The 24,267-nt window shown below is 42.1% G+C and overlaps 1 protein-coding gene across 1 annotated transcript in view; it reads right to left on the bottom strand.

Annotated features, from left to right (window-relative positions):
- The window catches only part of KIAA2012 (KIAA2012 ortholog), a 110,833-nt gene that overhangs the window by 68,674 nt on the left and 17,892 nt on the right, over positions 1-24,267 (bottom strand). The window contains exons 4-11 of the mRNA XM_077747590.1: positions 23,498-23,653; positions 19,793-19,932; positions 18,549-18,732; positions 17,778-17,920; positions 14,327-14,495; positions 13,395-13,544; positions 10,455-10,625; positions 8,062-8,172 (exon numbers count right to left, since the gene is read on the bottom strand). Coding sequence (XP_077603716.1) covers positions 8,062-8,172; positions 10,455-10,625; positions 13,395-13,544; positions 14,327-14,495; positions 17,778-17,920; positions 18,549-18,732; positions 19,793-19,932; positions 23,498-23,653 — 1,224 coding nt within the window. The remainder of the gene's footprint in view (positions 1-8,061; positions 8,173-10,454; positions 10,626-13,394; positions 13,545-14,326; positions 14,496-17,777; positions 17,921-18,548; positions 18,733-19,792; positions 19,933-23,497; positions 23,654-24,267) is intronic.

Genomic DNA, 24,267 nt, shown 5'->3' with positions numbered 1-24,267 from the left:
GCACAGGGGAGTTAGGCTCCTGTGTTTGTTTCCTCACCTATAATATGTGAATGAAAATACTCACTTCATGGGATTATTGGGCTGATGGAATGAGATGACACCTGTGACATAGTGCCTGAGGATATTTGCGCTCATTATCAACCTCTTTCTCTGTCCCTTGTGTGTGGTAGGCTTTCACATTTTATTATAGGAGTCAAACATGCATGTAATGGATCTTCTTCTCTCTTTTAGGTCCAATAATATTTTATAACAGAATTTTGCTTAATACTTTACTGGATATACTGCAAGTATGTTGCCAAGCGTGAACTAGTATGGCAGATATTATTTTTTGATGCTAACAGGGAAATACACTTTATCATGTATTTCAGTATCATTTTGAGGACTGGAATTGGAAACACATTTGAGGGTAATCCTTTTTTCTTTTTTGGGGTAGCATGAACTTTTTCAAATTTTTAATTTTTATTTAAATCCAAGTTAGTTAACATAGAGTGTAATAATGATTTCAGTAGTAGAACTTAGTGATTCATCACTTACTTATAATGCCCAGTGCTCATCACAGCAAGTGTCTTCCTTAATACCCATCACTCATTTAGCCTATTCCCCCCCCACCTCCACTTCAGCAACCCTCAGTTTGTTCTGTTTGTAAGAGTCTCTTATGGTTTGGGATGGCAGATGTTATTATAGTTGAATTATTTTAGTTAAGGAACATGGTAAACTGTTGTGACAAAAAGACTTTAAAAGATAAACATTTATCTTTCTGATAAGAGTTGAGAGGTAGGTGGGCAGATCAGGATGGCTTTGCTTCATGGAGTTATCTGAGCACTGAGGATTGTTATATCTTATGGCTCCATTATCTCATAGACTATTGCCCTCTTCTACCTGGTTGAGGCTATTTTACCACCCCCACTGAGTCCAAGGGGAAAGAAGACCTCTTTTGGTAAAGAGGAAGGCAACCAGTGTCCTTTTAAGAAAATAACCTGGAAGTTTCACACATTAACTTCCATTCACATTTCATTAGCTATAACTTAGTCATATGGCCATGCTTGGTTACAAGAGAGGCTGGAAAACATAATTTACAGCCAGCAGCCATATATTCAGCTAAACTTGGATGCTTTTAAATGTTTATTTATTTATTTTGAGAGAAAGAGAACGAGTGCACATGCACACACATGTGCGAGTTGGGGAGGAGCAGAGAGAGAGGGAGAGAGACGATTCCAAGCAGGCTCTGCACTGTCAGTGCAGATCCCAATGTGGGGCTTGATCTCATGAACTGTAAGATCATGATCTGAGCCACAATGAAGAGTCAGATGGTCAATTGACTGAGCCACTCAGGTGCCCTTGGATGCTTTTAATAAAAAGCATAATGAAAGAATGGATATTGGGGAACAGTTAAAGTCTCTGCCACTCACAGTGTCAACCATTGTTTATGGGCAGTGTTCCAGGAGTGCCTGTGGTATTTTCTGGGATATTCAGAAGTAGATAAAGGAGACTGACCTATAGGAATTTTAAATCTCAGAGAGGAAAGAAGAAAAAAAATAAAAATGATGAAAGGAGGTGATGGAGTACCTAGTGAGAGGCCCAAGCAGTAAGAATGAGTGGAACCTAAGAAGTGAGTAGTCAGCATGATGTCAGGTAAGCCTTCACAAAGAAAGTGGGAATTCAGCTAGTCCTTGAAGCCCGGAGATTTGGATAAGAAGGACTAGAGGCAAGTATGATTTAGTAGGAAGAGCTTTGACCTAAGGGGGTGCAGGAAGATCTGGATTTGAACCTTCGATTTGCCACATAGAAGCCTTAGATTTGCCACATAGAAGCTGTATTTGGGGGAAATCCACATACTCCTCCGGGTCTCAGTGTCCTTATCTATTGAATAAGAGAGTTTTCAAACTGTGGTCTCCTATCTCTAGTGGCTCTGTATAGACCCCTACCCAGGAACCATCTCAGCAGGGGAAGAACTAGCTGCGCTTTGGAGAAGTTGGGGGGACATAGACCAACCCCACTTCAACCAGACAGCTCTGCTATTATCCATGTAATCTACTAGTATTCTCAGGAAGTCTATTTGATAAGTGCTTCCTCTCCTTAAACAATGATGAAGGTGATGCCTCCATTTTATCTCGACTCTGGGGTTCTCTGAAATGAAACAAATGCAAGGGAGGTATACTTCATAATTTCATGGGCTTTGTAAAAAATATAAGTACCATCATATGCAAAAAAAGGAATTAAATATTCTTCAATATTTCATATTGATTTGTTTTTCCTTAAAAAAAGAATTCCCAACAGATTCAGAGAGAACTATTATTTTTGACATCTTTCTTCTTTGAGAGGCATAAAGTGATGATGACACATCCTTAGCCAAATATGAGGTAGGGGAGTCTTTGTACTTATAAGAATCACTGGAGGTTTTTGTCAAAGGAAAGGAGGCTCCCTAGTATTTTTTAGTGGTTCTCTGCTGGTGGCTATCGGAACACCTTCCAGTGTGGGCTGCTGGGGCCTTGCTGGCCTCACTGTGGTGAAGGAAAGAACCCTGCTTCTCTATGAAGTCCAGGCATAAGCACAGCTATCACAGCCTGCCCTGTGGTCTATGTGATAGACCCAAATTAGCCCCATGCCGAGCCTCATGGGAATCTCCCATAATTTCTGTAAGAGGAGTGTGTTGGTCAGGGCTTTGTAGAGAACGGAAACCACCATGTATTTTAAAAAGGAACGGAATTACTATACAGAACTTGGTGCTTATAAAGTTGCTGTGGCAACTACCTTAGTCTTCATGAGCTTGCTTGTCAGTGCAAATAGCCCAATGCTTCTGCCCTCTGTGGCTCTAGTGCAGCTCTTTGGCAGAACCCAATTTGCACACAGCCTCCTGATGGCAAAGGTTATCTGGGAAGTGTTTTTAGCCTTCTAGCCTCTGCAATACAGGAAGGCCCACTGGGAGGAAATGCTAGGTGCCAAGTGAGCATATCCAGTCACGTTTTCCTTTCTTTCAATTGACCTGATATTGTTAGAACTGCCAACATTTTTTCTTATGGGTTATTAACAAACACTGATTGGACAAAAGGACCTATTTGCACACTGGCTTCTTCTTACCTTCCTCTACTTCTCACTCAGGGATGGATAGATTGTGGACCTTATAATTAGAAGTGATGTTTGGAAAATGAAAATTAAGAACAGTCATGAATTATTGAATGGCCGAGATCCTGCTTCAGGATTTAGAGAGAAGAACTGCCCCACCAAGAGAGTCTCCTTGGGAAAAGGGCATATTTAGTAACATACAGCATTACAGCTGGAAGGAACCTTAGAAAGCATCAGTTTAGTATGTTCCAAAGTGTTCCAAAAATGACTTAGTTTTCCAAACATGATGTGTTGCTGAAAACAGTAAAGAATTAAGGGGTCAAATAAGTTTGGGCAACAATGCATATCCTCATCTGAAAGAGCAGTAATTCATATTAGCATATTAGAGGCCTTGTGAAGTCCTGCAGTAAGAAAAATGCTTAGCTAATTTAGCCCACTGGTTTCTACACTTATTTGACCTCAGAACCTTTTTTTTTCTTTTCTTTTCTTTTTTTTTTTTTTTTTACATAATGCCTGTTAACCTTCTGAGGAATCAGAGTTCTATGGGACATACTCTGGGAGGATTGGATCTAATTCCATCTCCTCTTTTCCCATATGAGGAAGCTAAAGTCCATAGCAGTGAAATTACTTGCCTACGATCACAGAAATCACAGGCTGAGCATAAATCCCAAGACTTTGGACACTTAGTCTGGAGTTCTTTCTTTTTACCCTGCACATTATTTTGTCTAAAGGACTTTTCCTCCTTTATTTAAAAAAATTTTTTTAAATGTTTATTCATTTTTGAAAGAGAGAGAGAGACAGAGAGCAAGTGGGGGAGGGCAGAGAGAGAGAAAGAGAGAGAATCTGAAGCAGACACTGCACTGACAGTGCAAAGCCCAACATAGGGCTTGAACCCATGAACCATGAGGTCATCACCTGAGCCAAAGTCATACACTCAACTGACTGAACCACTAGACACCTCCAGTGGACTGTTCTCCTTTAACTCTCCTGGCATCTTCTTCAAGGCAGCAGTTAAGAGAAAGACTACTCAAGGAAAATCATATTCTTTTACCCATGGGTTGCCACAACCTACATTATCACAGATGCCAAATGGGGAAAGCAAAGAGAAAGTCAACCATTTAGTATATGTTTGCCTCCAAATAATCAGTGTTTTGGGACCAGCTGGAATATTCTTAACACCCTATATTTTTCTGTTTACCAAATTGCAGATCACCAGGAAGTGACACGAAGTATATGATCTATTGCTAACACTAATTACCTCCAAATCTACTGACTTTAGAACAATAAACCTTTATTATATCTTACAGTTTCTGTGGGAATCTGGGAATGGCTTTGGTGTGTGATTCTAGTGCAGAGTTTATTGTGAGTCTGTAGGCACAATGTCAGGCAGGATGGTCACCTGAAGGTTTCACTGGTGCTGGAGCATCTCCTCTCGAGGTAGCTTACCCATAAGTCTGGAAAGTTTATTCTAGCTGCTGACAGGAGGCATTACTTCCTTGCCATATGGACCTCTCCACAACGCTGCTTGAGTAGTCTCTGACAGACATGGTGGTTGGCTTTCCTCAGAGTGAGTAATCCAAGAGAGAGAGAGCCAGGAGGAAGCCACAATGCCTTTTATGACCCAGGCTCAGTCTGGGTCACTTCTGTCATAGTCTACATTTATTAGAAGTGAGCCACTATGTCCAGTCTACATTCACGGGAAGAAGCATTAGTCTCTTCATTTCGGAGGAAGAAGTGTCAAAGAATTTGTGGACATATTTTAAAACCACCATACCAAGAAAAAGTTGTAAGAAGAAGGATGCTAATTAAATGACCAAAACAGGTGCCTAGGTGGCTCAGTCAGTTAAGTGACAGGCTCTCAATTTTGGCTCAGCTCATGATCTCACAGTGCAGGAGTTTGAGTCCTGCATTGGACTCTGCACTTACAGCACAGAGCCTGCTTTGGATCCTCTGTCTCCCTCTCTCTCAATCTCTCTCTCTGCCCCTCCCCTTCTCGTGCTCTCTCTCTCTCTTTCTCTCTCACTTACATGCACACACAAAAATAAATAAACATTAAAAAATAATAAAATAAATGACCAAAACAAAAGAACATATTTGGGGTAAAAATCCATTTAGGACAAGAACAAGTGCTAACTGGAAACTCTGAAAGAGATCAAAAATTTAAATTTACATAGGGGCACTTGGGTGGCTCAGTTGGTTAAGTGTCTGACTCTTGATTTCAGCTCAGGTCATGATCTCATGGTTTGTTGGATCAAGCCCTGTGTCAGGTTCTTGCTTATAGCATGGAGCTTGCTTGGAATTCTCTCTCTCTCCCTCTCTCTCAAAACAAACAAACAAACATTAAATAAAAAAGAATTTAAATTTACATTGTACCTGAAGTCCCAACCTGAATCACTGGCACAGACATCGTTGAACTTCTTTCAATAAAAAACTTATGAAAGAAAACTTCTCTTGTGGCCACCATGACTGGGAACATAGGTGAAGGATCTGTCTCAAGGATCAGCAATGCAGAGAGCACAGCCACTGCTTTGACTAGTATCTTTCCAAGTGAACTTTTCCTTTCTTAAGCCTTTGAATTTTCTAAGTGTTGCAATATCCCAACATAACCAAGAGGGTCGAATTCCATCTCTAGTTTTCACATCTTTTTTTTCTTCTGAAGGTTTATATCCATTTCTCTATGCTCTCTGAAAGCAAGATATCATGATCTAATTGCCTAAGAATGTATTTCCAAATAGATGTTGACAGAGTCTGAGAGTCTCAGAAAAGATCAGACAGATCATATTGTCTCCTTTACTCAAGATTTTTTTTAATTAAAAAAACAAAACAACAACCCAACTGTGATCCCCAAAGCATTTTCCTTTGTGGTACCTGGGGTATTCAGTCAATCAACATGCATTTCTTGGACATATGATAAAGATAAGAAGTTCTCCAGGATTCATGTAATGTATTTGGGGAGCTAAACAGAAAACAGATGCAGATAAAAACAATAATCACACTGAGATTGAGAGAAAGGAATGGGCTGAGGCAGTTATAGAGAAGAGGTGGATTTATTAAGAAAACTGTCCCAGAAAAGATGAGCCTTTGCCTGTAACTTAAAACAATTCTCAATATTGTGGGCAGTTGGGCAAAGGCTGGGAAGGGGGTAAGAGAAGGAAGCCTGAACATCTGGGCCATCAGAGGGATGAGAAAATAGTGGGCCTGAATGTGATGGGAGATGAGACTGGAAGGGTAGGGTGGGGAGGATGGTCGAAACGGATTTGAACAAACTGAGCTACTAAGAGTTTTGTGTAATTGGAGCAAGTCCTTTGTAAGAGTTGAACATTTTTTTTTAGTATATTCCTTCTCAAAATGAAATGAAACAAAACAACAACAAATCTTTCCCATTCACAGAGACTCTTTGAAGGCTAGACCTTTTCTATGGGCCCCTGTAGGGAGATGTGGGTTTCAGGTTCTGCCTTGTCTTCCAGGGCACTTTCCAATCACCATCAAGACTAAAGGCCCACCAGCTGTATGTGGAGGAAGGCTGGCAAGAGGCCAGTGACTGACTGACTGATGGACTGATTTATTCAACAAGGTTACAGTGAATGCCTTTAGGCTTGAGAGGATTAAATGTATTGTTCATGGAACTAGCACAAGATGGCAGACAAGTCTCCACTTATTCAGTATAAATTTCACTTCTCTTTCTTCCTTTTGTGTGAAAATTATTGAAAGATTTTTCAATGAGAATTGATTGTGATCCTGCTATGTATGTGTTAGGGACTGTGTTAGGTGCTGGGAACACCAAAATGACTGAAACATCATATTGACAAGTGACAACAAACTTAAAGCCTAAATATTTCCTTTTCTGCTTCCAGCTTTTGCTTTACCAAAAGAGGAGCTGTTTCTCCTGGAACAGAGTGGACAAATGTGCAGCAGGTGAACAGAATCATATTTGCTCTCCAGTGGTTGTACCAGCTGGGTCACACGGACAGTGGCCTCCACCTGTCCTAATTCTGCTTCCAACAATTCAGAACCAAGTTATTTTTATACCTACATCATGAGACAACCCAAGTGGTGATAAAAGTTCTTTAACACTGAATTTGGAACTGAATGCATTCTAGTTTCTGGAAACCCGTGTACATCTACTTCCTTAGCAATAGATGCAATATGTAAACTGTAGTAATAGTCAAGAAACTACTTTCCAGCTGCTGGAGGTAGAGGACTTGAGCTTCTCATTTTGGATGAGGGACCATGAACACTGGGAGGGACTGACCCAAAGTCATCTGACATGTAGATGGAGGTAGAGGACAAGCCAGGGCTACTCAAATCTCCTGGCTTTGAATTCATGCTCTTTTTATTAAGCCAGTGGTGACATAACTCACCAAATGAGTACAGATTTTAATCTTCCTCATCAAGAAGCCTGCTGGGCATACGTCTCATGCATACACATCATGGTGGTTCCTGGGTGGTTGATACTCATCACCCTCTGACTTCAATTTTTTTCCCTTTGCAAAATGGCTATTGACCAGAGCCAGCATCTCTTCTCCAAAAAGGTAATGTGCCAGAGGGTTTTTGGAAACTGCCTTGATATCTGTCAGAAGCCAAATGATTTGCAGCAATGAACCAATGCACATAACAAGGATACCTGATTGGATTACCAATTAACCATCTCCACCTCTGGAAGGTGGCTGGAAAGGAAAGAAAAGGCAGTGTTTAGTTTGGGCAATTACCAAAAGGGCTTTATCATTCTCATCAAGGCATCAACACAGCACATTAGACCTCCTCCAAGCCATTCCACAGGAACTTCCCTCTCCAGATGCTCCAGCAAGAGAGAACTTGTCATGCAAACATTGGGTTATTGTGTCTGAGCTACAGAAGCACCTCTGTGTCAGTGAGATGGGAGAAACTGGCTGACTTGCATCTGTTTTTAATGATGTCTCTGCTGCTGGGAAGTTTTGGAAGCTACAGGTAAAATCTTTCCATATAAAAGTGAGGCTGGCCTGCTGTGTATCATCTTACCTTTACCTGAAAGAGGCTCCTCTGTTTCAGTAGGCCCAGGAAGGGACAGGCAGATGTTTTCTCCATCTGGACCCAGTGAGAAGTGTCCCAGTGTGGGGTCTCTGGAATCTTCTTGAAAATAAACACAAGTTTGGACAATGTTAGCACCAGTGTAGGGGAGGCAGGCTTCATCTGGACTGTGCTCCCTAGATTCCCAGCAGGCAGATGCCAGTGTGCTCAGGTGCCTCCCAGAGTGCAGGGTCAGCCCTGCTCCTGGGATTGGCAGAGCAGGGCCATCATTTACCCCCTGCCCTCTGGAGGTCAGTGTGGGATGAATAGTAGCCTACGAGCCCAGCCGCTGGGCGCAAGGCTTGGTGATTCCAGCTTCTGCTTCCCTTTTCTATCACATGTATCTATGCAGTGCTCAGCAGTACAGCCTACCCTGTGGATCAATGCTGGGGCTGCTCAGTGACTCCAGGGGCCTCAGGCCACTGAGGAGAAGGAAGCTGTATTTCCCTCTGTTGCTTAGAAGAGTTGAAGATATTTCTATAACCTTCCCTTTCCTGTCACTGAGGCACAGGGGTTAGGAGTAGAGCTGGCCACCAGCCACAGTGGATGCTTACAAGGACATAACACACACACACACACACACACACATTTACAGAGAGGTGTGTACACACATATGTATGCAAAGTGAGTGTACAAACGCATGCATGCACAACCACACATGCATGTTTGCATGCATGTACATGTGTACCATGCATGAACAAGGACACATACATCAATACATGCACACTTGTTCTCAGACATGCATGCCTACATAATCACACACACATACATATACACACAAGCACTCATGTAAGCATACACACACCCTCATATACCCATGTGCTCTCATACACACATTCACTTACACACACTTAGCCAACACATGTAAGGCTTTAATCTGCATTCTTATCCTAGTCATGGCCCTGGCATTCATTCTAATCAGATTCTCCCTTTATACAAATGTCCAAGTATGGTTGTGTGTGTGTGTTTGCTGTGATTTGTCTTGGGCTATGCAACCTCCCAGAACACTGTTATTACAGAGGTTGGTTCATTTGTATCAAATTTAATAGAGGATCACTGCCATGCAAGTATAAAAGGGGCAGGGGTTGTGGGAGAATGATTTCTTACAGAAATAGTTTATAAGTGAAAATGACATCTTTAGAGAAAAAGAGAGAGAGCTAGGGAGAGAGAGGGATTTGATTTTGACCATTGCAGTGTTAGAGAAGCTGCAAACACATAAAGGAGTTACTGATCTATGTATTTAATTTATGCTTACAAGGCTTCAACTATACATGCTTGGGGGAAGGAGGGAGGGGGAGAGGGAGAGAGAAGGAGGAAGGGAGGGAGAGGGAGGGAGGGAGGGAGTCAGAGACTTAAACAGTGAGGCATCCTGTCCCTGAATGGTGTGAGATGAAAATGAAAGATGCCATACCTGCTATCTTTGTGGTTCTCAGTTCCCATGTGCCTCTCAGAGAGTGAGTTTCTTGCAGCCCTGAGTGTGATTCTGCTGTTAACAGAGATACTTTCTTCACATTGTCTGGCACCCAAACACACACCAATCTCCTTCCTCTGGGGCTCAACCAGAAAAAGTAGCCCAACACTCCCATGAAGGAGGAACAGCTGGCTGAGCTGCTCTTTCTAGAAAATGGTTTGTCAGTGTCCAACATTGCACCTCCCTAAGGGACTCTCAGATAATTTGGATTCTAAGCAATTTTTGCTTTATTTATTAGCTGCCTTTAGATCAAAGCCCCCATGGAAGCTATTGCTACACTGTCTCGGCATTATTGCTCTTGTATAAGCATCTTAGTCTCCTCCTGGACTGTCAGCCGTTAAGAATAAGCACTTTTAAGTGGGCCTAAGTCATAGAGATGTAGATTTGCTCTGCCTCACCCTTCAATAGAAACCTAGAGTCCTTCTCTCTCTCTGAACAGGCCTCAGGTTCTGCCCTGGGCTAGAGGGCGACTTCTCTCTGGGGATTCTTTCTGTTGGCAGGGTCATGTCACCAGGCTCCCTTGCCCCAAGAAGGGTGTTGAGTATCCTGGTAAATCCAGTAGCGTGTCTCCCTGATGAGCACAGGGAGCTGTGTCATCACACACTGCTGCCAAGAGTGAAGAGAGCACAGAACAGCTTGGCAGTGCGTGTTGGTGCAGCAAACTCTTAAAACATGTACTGACTCTTTAGGAATATGCATGGTGAACATTAATCCCAGACATTGTTGGAAACAATGTTCATTTCCCCTTTTCAATGGGGTAGCTTTCAGACAGCTTACATCACAGCTACTGTGTGGCCCTGGCAGATGATTAAAATGAGCCCAGAACAACAGACAAGCTGGGTGGGGAGCATCTGTGTACCCCAGAAGTGATTACCTTGTCCTTCTGCTGGAAGTGCTCCCTTGGCCCTTCTCATGTCCATGGGCCCTGTGGAGCTGCTGTGGCCTGATGTCCTGGGGCTGTCCAGGCCCCTCTGGCTCTCTGGACTTTTTCTTCCTTTAATCAGGGACGATGATGGTGTCACATTTTGGGGTGAGGCATCATCATCTTCCAAAGCAAAAGGAGAAAAAGTACAAGTAAGAACTTCTAAATCAGCAAGGAGGAGAAAGAATCTCTTGTTTTGACTTGGTTGATAGCTCCTTGTGCATGGGCTGGTTTATTCCACATGTTCTTAAGTTTGCCCCTCTTTTCTAGCCCTGCTAAGGAGTGGAGGCCAGGTGTCTCCCATGGCCAAGGTGGCTAGAACAGTGGCCCTTCAGTTGGGGAGCCTCCAAGCACTCAAGCAGTGGTTATTGCTCTCATCTTATTCACGGGCTCCTGAGATAGAAAAAAGACTAGAGAGGCTATGAGAACCTTTTAGACCCTAGACCAAAGTCTCAAAATAAAAACCCCCCAGATTTGGGTCTCATGGGATTGTTGGCTACAGCGTTTCAACCACAAAGCAATTTTTCTAAGCAGAACCAATGATCACATGGCTCCTCAAGGTTTTAAAGTACAAAGTAGCACCTTCCAGATGGTAGTTAGAGGGTAATGGGATTGATGATAATGTTACACAAAGCACGTCCTTCTCTTCACTTCCGTTGTCTTCCTCTAGCTCTTTTTCAAAATCAGTATGGACTATTCTAGGAAGGGTGAAACCCAGTAATCTAAGTGATTGAGACCTTGTCTTAATCTCAGAGAGAGTGGTCTTTATTTCATGTTCAACACACTGTTGCTGTTGTGTTTCAAAGCTGGCTTCACACACAATTTCAAAGTATCACAGGCTACTTATTTATTATAAAGGGAAAATGTATCTTTACAATGGAGAAATCTAGTAGATACCACCTTTAATTAAATAATGAAATTTAACATCCCCTATAATAAAACAAATTATAACAAATGGAATAAATATGAAGGGATATTTTGTGTCTCTTGATGTGATTGCTGGGAAGGATGTATTATCACTTACTACTCTTCTTGCCAAAAATGTTGCATCTTAACCTAATCACAAGGAAACAGACAAATCAAAATTGAGCATAATTCTGAAAAGCAACTAGTCTATCCTCTTCAAAAATGTCATTGTCATGAAAAACAAGATTCTAAAGACATGGAACAATTAAATACAATACATGATCCTGAGTAGAGTCCTGGATTGCTTGGGGGGAAAATCTATAAGGAATATTATTGGTGTAATTAAGAAAATTTGAATATGGACTGTTTATTAGAAATAATACTGCATCAACATTAATTTTCTTGAGTGTGGTAATTGCATTGTGGTTATGAGGGAGAAACTCATTGCTCTTAGGAAATATATTCTGCTAAGGGAAGAAATATACAAAGTCTGCAATTTAATCTCAGGAGGTTCATCAAAAAATATGTATGGTGTATATGCATATATAAAATCTGGTTTTATTTTTATGATATTTGAGGTGAGATAACCTAGGGCACAGCAAGTAAATGGGTACGTGCAACCTCTGGCAATGGGGCCGTCCTGCTTAGCAGCTTTAAACACCTGCCCCAGGAATCTTGTAAGAAAGCTTGCCATGGAAACCTTGCCTCTTTAGACTTTTTCCTTTATGCCTCTACCACTAGGTTGAGTCACGTACTGCACTAACTCACACTAAGGTATCAGGGACTTCTAGACCAGGCTCCCCCTGGCAGGGCAGCAGACAATAAGCAAGCTCTAGATACTTGGTGGACACAGCAGCTCAAAACAAGTGGAGAGCATTGTGAGGTGAGCAATACCAAAGATAAAATTTACCAGTGTTGCTACTGATCCAGTGGCTCAAACTGTGCACCTGACCTTGTGACCCACAGGTGGAAAGCTGCTTTTCTACTTGTTTGCACAGAGTGACTGTTACCCTTATTTGGATTTTTTTTTAAAGGAAACTTCAGAGTCTTTAGGATGATTAACTCTCACTTAGGAGATGGAGTTAATGAGCTCCTTCCCCCAATAATCAAAGGAATTTCTCAATACTGAAACATCTCAAGAATATTCTGACTTGTTCATTGTTTTATTTATTCTGAAAGACAGTAGAGAGTAATCGGTAGGAGGACAGATTCTGGCACCAGAAGCCCTCAGCTCCAATCACAGCTAGGCCACTTGTAATCATGTGACCTCAAACAAGTTCCTTATGTCCCAGGGCTTCAGTTTTCTGGTCTGTGAAATGAGGGTAAGGTTGTTGTGGGGAGTAAATGAGATAAACTAGGGATGGTACCTGGCACAGAGAAAGAACTCTGTAAATATGAATGCTCATCCTTTTACTTTTCATTACCACTAGTCAGAAGCCACTCAGCATTTGCCACACAGTTATCTTGCCCTTTGAAAAGGAGGTTCAGTTTAGTAAAAAATGAAGGGCTTTCTAAATATGACCCATTATTTCCATCCTATCAACACATAAAAAGTTCACTTAGATACATGCATTGTGTACAATTTCAAATGTCCATGTGATGTTTTGGAAAATTGGAGTGAAGTCTTTTATTGATATTATGACTTTTAATGAATAAATACATATTCCTAAATTGATTAGAAATGGAATTTCATTGGTTAAAAACTTGGGATAAACTATAAAGCATGCAGCAAATTTTTAGTAAGTTTGGTGATGTTTTATATCTGCAACCAGAAACTATTAGTAGGGGGATGATTCAGTGAGTAAGTTGCATGAGCTAGACACTAAATTGGTTTCATAATAGTACTTTGGTTAAGGCAGCTGTGGCACGGGAGCAACGGGCCTCCTTTCCAGCCTCTGTCTTCACAGCTGAGGTCCCTTGAGTCTCTTACCTTGCTTCCCTTTGGGGTGAGAGTCCTGTGGGAGGCTGGAGGGAATTAATAGCTACCTTGAGGTGAGAGCATGTCCCTGCCCGTGTCCACTGGGAGATGCACCATTAACTCCCTTGGCTTTTCTAGGGAAGCATGCTTCAAGGGAGATTTCCATAAAGGTCTGGCCTTTTCTTCTGTTTCTGGTCCTGACTCAGGGTGTGGAACACCTAGGAGACAAGGAGAAAGCCAAGTTTTGTAGATGTCTGTGGTTTTTGCCACCTGTCTCTTCTTTTTGGGGACGCATCTCTCCCCTGCTCACATTATGTAGTTTGGGTGGAGCTGTGTCATTCCCTGACTCTGGGGATGGGCATGTGACTGGCTAATGAGCACATTTCATTGTCTTAGTTGCAGTGATTGGGTCCAAGTTGGGCATACAACTCAAGCCTGGCCAATTAGAGGCAACTCTGGTACTTTTGCAAGAGCTTTTAAGGTGCACATCCTTTCTTGTGTGGTTAACAGATAGGTTGGCATGAAAATGCAGGAGGCCAGGGCATTTGGGTGGCTCAGTTGGTAAAGCATCCAACTCTTGATTTTGGCTCAGGACATGATCTCATGGTTTGTGTTTTCAAGCCCCACATCTGGCTCCGTGCTGACAGTGTAGTGTCTGCTTGGGATTCTCTCTCTCTCCGTCTCTGTCTCTCTCTCTCTCTCTCTGACCCTTCCCTGCTTGCAGGCACTCTTACTCTCTCTCTCAAAATAAATGAATAAACTTTAACAAATTAAAAAAAAAGAAAATGCAGGAAGCCATCTTTACTACCATATGGAGACTTATGAATATGACCAGAAGGCACCGATTTTACCCTTTTTCTTCCTTTAAAAAATGTTCTCTGAAGAAGATGACCCTGGGGAGGGTAAACTATGATTTAGGAGATATTTACATTAGGAAGACCTGCATCTGGGTGCCTGCCTCAGTTCCCTCTGGGGACCTACCTAAACACAGGGGACCTACCTCTTCTATGTGATTTTTCTTTTGAGGGGTGTTGGGTGTGGAAATGAATCTCCACTGGGAAGATACAGAGTTCTGCTGGAGGTTCATTGGCTTTAAATTGACTCCTCAAGGGGTCCAGAACTCTGGTTGGTTCTTCTGAGATAGGAGGTAATTTCAAAGCCTTTGGCACCTGGAGAAAATTTTAAAACAAAACAAAACCCAGCATGGCAGGTATTTAAAAACCTTGCAGAGGACAAAGGATGCTGTATCTTCTTGTATCTCTAGTACTGAGTGCTGCCGGGTGTGATGTAGCTTCAGTACCCATGGCTGAGAAGTACAGCCGACCAACCCGGTTGCTGGCTGGCTGATCAGAGTGGTGCTGCTTCCCTTCTTGGGAACCCAGCAATGCCTCTCCCTTAATCCATCCTTTGATTTCTCTGAGAAGTATAAACATGATAAATTCAACAGCCTTTGAGACAAAATATATGTTGTCTTTGTCTTGCAGCCGGGGAAACTAAGCTGGGTTGGAATGATACAGCTGAGATTCCTATGTATGGAGAGTGAGGAATCCCTGCATGTGTTGCTAAGGGAAAAAAGCAAGGTACAGAACACTGTGCAACAATTTAGGTTACAAAGGGCAGAAAGTAGGAATATGTATTTGTGTCTGCTTACTTTATGTAAACTCCTTGAGCCTCAACTTCTTTTTCTGTAAAATGGAAGTAATCATACTTGCTACCTCATAAGTTTGCTGTGAGGATTAAGTGAGCTAATTACACGTAGTTACAATAATGTTTGGAATTAGAATTTTTCCTGGGATATTCCTTTGAGAGTAGACTCTTCTCTCATTAGATGTAATGCCTGGTCTTGACACTGCAGAATATCTAGGTTTCTCCACATTTCTGCAATAGGAACATAGCTGAAAATGAATCACCATGTGACAGAATCAGTGACAACTTTAGCCCAGTTTTTTGTGTTGAAAAAAAACCCACAAAATGTGTGTGTATATGTGTGTGTGTGTGTGTGTGTGTGTGTGTGTGTATGTATGTGTGTCCAGAGAGAAAGAGAGACAGGGAGAGAGAGAGAATGAGACATTGTGGGTAGTAGTACTTAGAGCCTCCTCTTTCCAGTTATTCAAAAGTTGCTGACTAGGGGCACATGGACCCCAATGTTCACAGCAGCACTCTCAACAATAGCCAAAACATGGAAAGAGCCTAAGTGTCCATCAACTGACAAATAGACCAAGAAGATGTGGTTTATCTATACAATGGAATACTACTTGGCAATGAGAAAGAATGAAATCTGGCCATGTGTAGCAACATAGATGGAACTCGAGGGTGTTATGCTGAGCGAAATAAGTCAGGCAGAGAAGGACAGATACCATATGTTTGCACGTATAGGTGGATTAGGAGGAACTTAATGGAGGACCATGGGGGAGAAGAAGGGGAAAAATAGTTGGGGAGAGGGAGGGAGGCAAACCATGAGAGACTCTTGAATGCTGAGAACAAACTGAGGGCTGATGGGGGTGTGGGAGAGGGGAAGGGAGGTGATGGGCATGGAGGAGGGCACTTGTGGGGATGAGCACTGGGTATCATATGGAAACCAACTTGACAATAAACTATTTAAGAAAAAAAAGTTGCTGAGGGGAGCCTAGGTGGCTCAGCTGGTTGAGTGTCTGACTTCAGCTTGGACTATGACCTCACAGTTTGGGAGTTTGAGCCCTGTATTGGGCTCTGTGCTGACAGCTCAGAGCCTGGAGCCTGCTTCAGATTCTGACACAGACACAGATTCTGTGTCTCCCTCTGTCTGCCTCTCCCCCACTCACACTCTGTCTCTCTTTCAAAAATAAATAAACATTAAAAAAATTTTTTTAAGTTGCTGAAAATTCCTCCTTTTAGTTTGCAGCTTTTAACATATGAACTTGGCTCTGTGAAATGTATACGTGTTCTGTGTTTCAAGGAGTTCAACTTCACAGGAAGAATAAGAAAAATGTTTCTCATTTTTTTTGGTGTGTGTTCAAAGAGAAAACAATGATCAGAAACACACGCAAACACCCTACATGTTTAGAGTTGAATAAGGAAATTTGACCATGTGTATGCAGCGTGATACTTATAATTTTGAGACATTAAGAAAATGATTAACCAAATGTATGCACACAGGATCTTAGTGTTCCTGGAGACCTTAACTCTCCAGGTGCGAGCTGCCCACCAACTGCCCTTTTCTGAATGCTGACCTTGTGCATTTTGTTTGACAAGGTTTGCATTGAGAAATCTATGCGGAAATCCAAATGATTTGTGTGAGGTATGCTGACAAGCCAAGCCTTAATTTCTTTATTCCAATTAAAACTTTATAGAGTTTTAATATAGTGGAAAATACTGCCTTCCTCTGCTAACCCATATACAAGGGTTGAGGGAAAGGACTTCTGTCCTCTGAGCCTGGCTTGGTTCTGGGCTGACCTAGGGTATGAAATCAAGGGCTTTACTTAGGCATGCAGTCAGTGACTGGCAGATCAGGCCTACTGTTTACTCCTGGCCCAAAAGGAAGAGGGGAAGACAGAGGCCTTTCTGGTGGGGATGGGAAGGTTCAGATCAGGTTAGACACAGGAAATCTGAGAAAATCCTGAACAGATTGAAAACAACCTCCCTCATCGGCACCAGGACCACCTGGAATGCCCATGGCTCCTCCAGTGTCACTTCAGAGGACATGAGTCCCCACAATGAACTAACATTGCTACGGTTCCCAATCCAAGACAAGATACTTTCACAAGAATGCATCCTTCCATCAGCCCTGTGAGGTGGGCATTATTATCTGCATGGAGAGATGAGATCACTGCCACTCAGAAGGCTTGAGTTCATGCAACCGCTACAGGCAGAGCATTCCAGAGTCCCTGCTCGTTCCTGCTCAGCACAGGTACCTTCAAACCATGGAAGATCTATGTAGAATTACAAGGCAGGACGAGGCCAGAGACAGCTAGGAACATTCCTGGGCGGAAAGGTGTACTTGACTTTTGAAAAGGCTGATAAACTTGCCAAATTTACTGTACATTTTCAAAGGTGACAGATCCTGAAGCAAAACCATTGCTAGATTCAAGGTCTCTAGTATTTTGAGTTTGAAGTGGGTCAATTGCTTATAAGCTTAAATTCTGTCCTTAAAAATTTACAGATCAACCCAACCCCTTAATAGCACAAAGGACTCTGTGGCCCCCAGAGTGTGGTAATATTATACGCTTTAAGGTAGAACTGGGGCAGCTGAAACTCCTTGTACTGCACTATTTTCAACATTTAGTAAATTACTAGAGCCTTATTCTAGCTGCACATGATGAGCTAAATAGCAAGTAAGGCCAGTTCTCTGTTTGAGACGTCCTTTTGAGTTACCTCATTCCTAGATTGAGATTAATCTTTTCAGAGCAAGCACGCATGCACACATGCACACACACACACACACACACACACACACACACACACACACACACAACCTTTTTCTTCTTCACTTCCCCAGCTGTGTTTTTCTCTGAGCCAGTGGCAGTTGCTAGAGGGGGAAAAAGGCATCTTTCAGCAGGAGGCTCCTGTAACAAGTGGCTGCTTCTGCCCTTGCGGAGTTTTATATTCCCTTGTCTATCTGTAGAAACAGGATGGGAATGAGAACTTATTAGTTGCAGGTATGTGGACAGACAGTTGACTTTCAACTTTTATCACTTTTGGGTTAACAGGAATAGAGGAAAGGACAGGCACTGAGACAGCCATGGCTTTGGCTGAGGCAGGTTCAGGGGGTCCTAATCTCATTACCTAGCTTGGGTTCTTGCTGACAAGTCAGGTGATGGAGAGAATGATAATAATAGTAGCAGTCAACATATACTAAGTGCTAAATATAGGAAAATAATTATACAAAGTATTTTACATGCAGTAACTTACTTAATCCCCACAATAGTCTTATGAAGGTATTATTGTTATCCCCATTCTAAAGGTGAGGAAACTGAGCCCCAGCAAGATCAAATAACTTGCCCAAGATCACAACTAGAAAGTGGGGGTTGCTTAAATCCAGGCGGTCTGATTGCAGTATGTGTGTGCTTGAGTATGAGGCGAAAAAGGAGGTTGTCAGTCTTGTTGCCACTTTGGACTGGACTTCGGCTCTTACTTTCTAAGATGAGAGACATGAGGAAGTGACACTCTCATGCCCCAGTGTTCTTAAATGAACTCTGCATGATTAGGGTTACCCATATTAACAAGAAAGACATTTGGCTTCTTACCGCTGAGATCTGCCTTTCTATTGGGGAAGGCCCCACCATAGAATGTAATGTGGGATTTGTCACTCAGGAGCCAAGAATGATCGATGCGGGCATGCCCAAAGGCCCTTCTGGAAGTTTGCTGTATTTTTTCATTGTGGCTTTCCTTTGAAGTGTGTATACGATGGTGATTCTGTATTGATGTGTCCTGGGGAATGACAGATACACATTCATGTAACAGGCTATGTAAAGGAATAGAGCAGTTTCCTTTAACAGTCAGACCTTGTGCTAGACTGTGGTTCCAAGGAAGAAATCTCCTTTGCAGCCTAGGAAGAAAAACATGATTGTAATAGCAAGATCTCTAATATTTGTTACAATACAATATTTTACTATTGATAGAGGAAGAATGACCTTTAACCATGAGTGACATATAGTACTTTCTTTTTCTTACATATAGTGCTTTCCTGAAAAAAATTAAAAATCAAAGCGAAGCTCTAGTATCCTTAACTCTATGCATTGTAAGATGTCTCTTCCTCTACCCTTCTACCCTGTGGCACCTCTCTTCTCCCCCTTTCCAGCTCACAATGACCTTCTTGTAAGTCAGATGAGCTTAAAGATAGGAGCATGTGTTGTCTATGTTGCTCTGAACCACTGTCATCTTACACACACATACACACACACACATCCCTTAGAGTTTAGAAAGCATTTTTACATTTTAATGTATTTAATCCTCATAGTAGCTAGTGAGTATGTATAATAATAACTCCATTTTACAAAAGAAGTAATTCAGGCTCCAAGTCAGTTAAGTTTCTTTATCAGGTTCACTACAACTAGATCCAGGACTCAAACCAAGGCTTTTCCAACTGTAAAGCCAAGAGCTCTTTTCTAGAGAAGACTGCAGTTGCCTAGATAAGGTGAAGAGTGTAGGGAGACTCTGTGGTTAAAGAAGTTTGGAAAACCGTGTGCTAAAAGTTAAACCAGCTACTTCACCTATAGAACTTCCCCAAATGGTCCATATTCAGATCTGCACTGTGACTCTCTGGGAGGAGGACATGATGTGCAGGATTTCCCAAATGTATTTGGCCACAAAATTCTTTTTTTAATTGAGCAGCTGGCAATGTTCCACATGTGACACTTTGGAAAACAGTGGTCAATAGGCTCAAAATATTCTTCCCTTCTCTGGTCGAACCTCAAGAAATGGTGAAAGGAGGGAGTATCCTCTCTGGAATCAAGAACAATGACACAGGGGAGCCTATTAGAAATGGTACCTCTGCCTGGGTTTCATCTTCGTGCCATGGCTGCTTCCTGAGTGGCGGCAAGTGAATCCCCTGGCTGTGATTTTTGGCTCCAGGGCCCTGGTTCATGCGTCCACCAGCCCCAGCTTCCCCTTCATCCAGGCCCTGCTGACCTGCAAAGGTGAACAGTGTGTCAGCCTTGTAAAGCCAGAGGTGGACTGTTAGATGCTTCCAAACTGCCTCCCTTCTTGCTCTTCTGAGCAAAAGTGTTGATCAAGGCCCTTGTTCCTCTTCCCTTCTTGTTTCTATATTTCTGCTCATGCTTTCATGTGGTGGCAGCCAGGTCTATAGACCAGAACTTCACTGAGAGCCAGGAGGCTCAGGATTGAGTCTTCATTTCTTTGACTCAGTTTCTTCCTCTGTAAAATGGGGATACTGATTTCTTGCTTCCTTACAGAGTTGTCTGGAGCTCAAAGAATGAATGTGCTGGCCCTTTGCAAACTGTGAGGGACTGGAGGGTAACATTTGTGGGATTATGGTGGGCAGACCTGCAGTCCTGCACTGTTGTCATTGAGATGCTCAGTCTGAAGCACTTGATTTCCTGGGCTGTCTGCTGGTTGTTTACTTGTGTAAAAGCCTCTGCTGAATGCACTGTGATGGACGGCTGCTCAGCTCTCTGAACTTACCCTGTCTGAGCAACCCTCAGGAAGGATCTGAGTCAACAGATGACTCCAGCATAGTTAACAAATCTTTCATCAATGGGTAAAGGGTCCTGGAGCTATTTTCATCACTTACTCAAGGTAGATTTATTGCTGAAACAATCTGGCAAACCTTCCTTGTTTGGAGCCGTTTTAGCAACACCTCTACTCTTGGCATGCCACTGCGTGGAACAACGTAGGACTGACTTTCAACCAGGGGCTCTGGAAGCCTTTTAGGGGCCCTGTATATGTTGAAACTCCAGACTTCTGGAGGCTCCCAGCCAGGCTCATCTTCCCTCTTTACCCCCAACCCTTGTCATTCTCTTGCATCATTCCAGTCCTTGGTGTCATTGGGTCAAAGGCCAAATGCCCACTCAACAGGCTACTCTCTGCCTCCAACCCTCCTTCCTCTGCCCATTGGCTCTTGACAGCTTCTTTGGGGTCTGAGCCAATGCTGAGAATGTTGTTGGAACAGAGGCAGGCTCAGGCTCAGGCTTAGAGGGGTCTGATCAGGTTTTAGTGGCCCAGGGAAGACTGATGAGCCCTGGGACCTCTTAATCTGAGGAGGCCCAGGGCTACATTAGGCCTGCCCCCGCGAGGACCTCAAGTTCACACAGGGTGTGACACTAAAGACCTTTTCGTGTTTTCTAGAATGATCCTTTGGGGCCAAGCCAGACTTTAGATCCATTCTTCCTGATCAGATTCACCTGGAACCAAATGAATTTCTAAGGGTAAAGGAAGTGAAACCCTGGCCAAGTGGTTACTCACTTATGTGGTAGACTGTCTAAACTGGGACAGAGAGCACTATAGGTAGGGGGATGTGAAGAAGCATTCTTCCCTTTGGCTCTATCCCAGGTGATATTGAATATATGACTCAATCTATGCAAGGGAAACCAAGATTTTTCTCAATAAACATCATCTCTGGCTCATTTGCTTATGCTTAATAGAAACAGGTGTGCAAGCAAGGTATTGGAAGTTTCAGTTGTTGAAATAAGACCACAAAACTTGGTCTCTCTATCTCAAAATATGGATCCAGATTACCCAAATAATGTGAATTGGGGTAGCAATTTAGAGGTTTTAGAGAGCCTATTTTTTTTTAACCCCTTCTGTGACATTTTTTTCAACATAGAGTGGAATACAGATACCATCACTCCCATTTTACAGATGAGCAAACTAAGGATGCAGCAAACATACATGATGTGGCCAATATCATATTGTTGGGGGAATCTTAGATTTGCAGCTGGGACTTTTCTTACTTTTCCAAATAAAGTGGAAAAGAGAGGGAAGCCAAGGAGAGTTGAAGTTAAAACCAATAAAACAATCAGTCAGCATTCAAGTTACAGCCTCTGAGCTGTTTTTACTTCTTTACAAATTGATTTTTGATCCTTGTGATTTTGAGCAATTAAGCATTGCAATTAGTAATTATGCTTGAAAACACAAGATAGGGAGGTCTATGACTAACATTTATTGAGCACTTGCTGTGTGCCAGATACTACTTTATCCCATTTAACTCCAACATCTAACCCTATGACGTGAAGGTGGGTTTGGTCATCTCCATTTTATAAATGAGGAAACTAAAGCCCAGAGAGGTTACATGGCTTGAGATCTGGTGCTAATGGCCACATGTTTACTTATAATTCTATATGACTTCTCGGTTTTCTTCCTAATTTTTACTGCTCCTTGGCATATGGCATTAATTAAGGAAATTGCTTGATCCTTTAGGTGTGCAATGTTGATCCACTCCTAGAATAAAAATACTGTAGTCCCCTGTCCAGTATTTGTAGACTTTATAGGGCATCAAAGTCTAAGGATATTAACTGGAGACAGTAGGATTTTCATAAGGCAATGTCAAACTTGGGATCCACCTGGGCCAGAAGGACCCATTCCCATGACATGGGTGGTCCAGAAATTTGATCTCTTCAAGTGTCCTAGAATCTGGATGTTGACCCCACATTAGGAAAGTGTATAGTGACTCTATAAACCAGTGTATTAATTTACAAAGATAAGTATAATTGCCTGACCAGCATATTTCCTATAGATGAACTACATGTGGCCCAGGTTATGACCAAAATTTCATGGTTACAGGGTCAAGTCTTAAGGATGGTATATGGCAGGAATGTTTAATGGCACCAGGCTCTGAGAACCTGCCACATTCTTCTCCATTCATTTGATAGACCAGATATCCTACTTATCCTGACCAGATCCTTTTCCAAGGTCAGGGTTTGGGTAGGCACTACCATTATTTATGGAAAAGTACTTTTTCATTTCAGGAAAATTAACTTCATATTATGTTAGGTTCTTATTCTTGCCTTCTTTTTTCTCAAAAACCCTGGCACTAGTCAATGCCTTATTCTTTGTCCATTAGTGCTACCCAGTCATCTTTTCCCGTTTCTTCTTAGCAAAGGCAGTTTCTGGCTCTTTTAATACTTCAAGTTCCCAAGAATATTACTGATAAGTAAAATCCCCATACTACTGAACAACTTACAGACAGCTCACAGTAATTTTCTGTATATCAACAAGGCAAGTCTTATTATGTTCATTACACAAAGGAGCAAAGAGAAGTTCAAAGAGGTTAAATGACTAACTCAAGATCTTACATTTAGTAAGAGAGAGGACAGGCATTGCTCCAAAGCCTGTATTTTTTCTTGTGATATTGCCACAAAACTATAGAATTAAAGAATATTAGAGTAGAATAGGCTTAAGAAATAATCTAAAATCTAGAGTCTAGACCTGCACTGTTACAGTGCACATGTAACTATTTAGATGTGAGGTAATTATAAGTAGGTAAAAATTTAAAACTCAGTTTCATAGTCACACTACCTACATTTCAAGTGTTCAATAGGTGCATGTTGCTAATAGCTACTAATTGAATATCATGTATTATAAAACAGTTTATCATTGCATGAGGTATGTTTGGATAGTGCTGGTCTAGACTCTAAAGACAATGAAACCCAAAATCCCTAGAACTTATTTTGATGACTCCATTTTAAAGTGTTAGAAATTCAAATATTTGAGATCTAGTCATAAAATCAACTTGTACCTTGTTCAAAAGATTTTCCTTGTTGAATCCAAAATGGAGGGAAGACAGGCAGGAGATGGTATTTTGGGGGTACACCTGAAAGATCCTGTTGTGGCCTGAGAGTCTTTGGGGCATTAAGTTGACTGTCTTGGAGCAGCACAGAATCCTTGATGTATCCTGAAGAGTAGGTTAGGAGTTATTGGTAGAAATAGTGGTCACCATTACAGAGATCTTGGAGATAACTACCAGGTTCCCCACTTGCAACTAGTCTTGGCTTTGAACATTGCCCATTAGAGAAGACAATTAGTAGATGGGAGGGATTAAAAATCAGATAGAACCCATAGAGGGTTCTCTGTTCAGTGTCTTGTGTGCTTCTGGTCCTGTGCCACATATGTGCTTCTTCCACTTCACCGTTCCCAAGAACTGGGTCTCCTGGATGGAAGAAACATGGCTGCTTCTTTGGGGTTGGGTAAAAGCCTCTTCCTGCTTTAGGGGGAGAATCTAATGGTTTTTCCTGGATGTATCCTACTTGCTATGTAGGCCCCATGATTCTCCATCCAGTCGTTCTACAGTTATTTATTGGGGGCTTACCACTGCTAGGCAGTGGGATAGACACAGAAGGACCAGACATAGGCCTTTTTCTAAAGGCAGTAATAGTCTGTTGGAGAGATGAAGGTCTTCTGTGTTCAATTGTGTGGCCCCAAATGTTGATGTGATATAAGGTCAGAAAATAGGAGCTCAATACTGGCTGGAGTTGTCAGAGAAGCATTTGTAGAAAATGTGGCTCTGAA

Source organism: Crocuta crocuta, unplaced genomic scaffold (genome assembly GCF_008692635.1).
Source record: "Crocuta crocuta isolate KB4526 unplaced genomic scaffold, BGI_CrCroc_1.0 scaffold159, whole genome shotgun sequence".
Lineage (NCBI taxonomy): Eukaryota > Metazoa > Chordata > Mammalia > Carnivora > Hyaenidae > Crocuta > Crocuta crocuta.
Note: the sequence above shows the minus strand (reverse complement) of the source record. Positions and strands in the feature narration are given on the sequence as shown.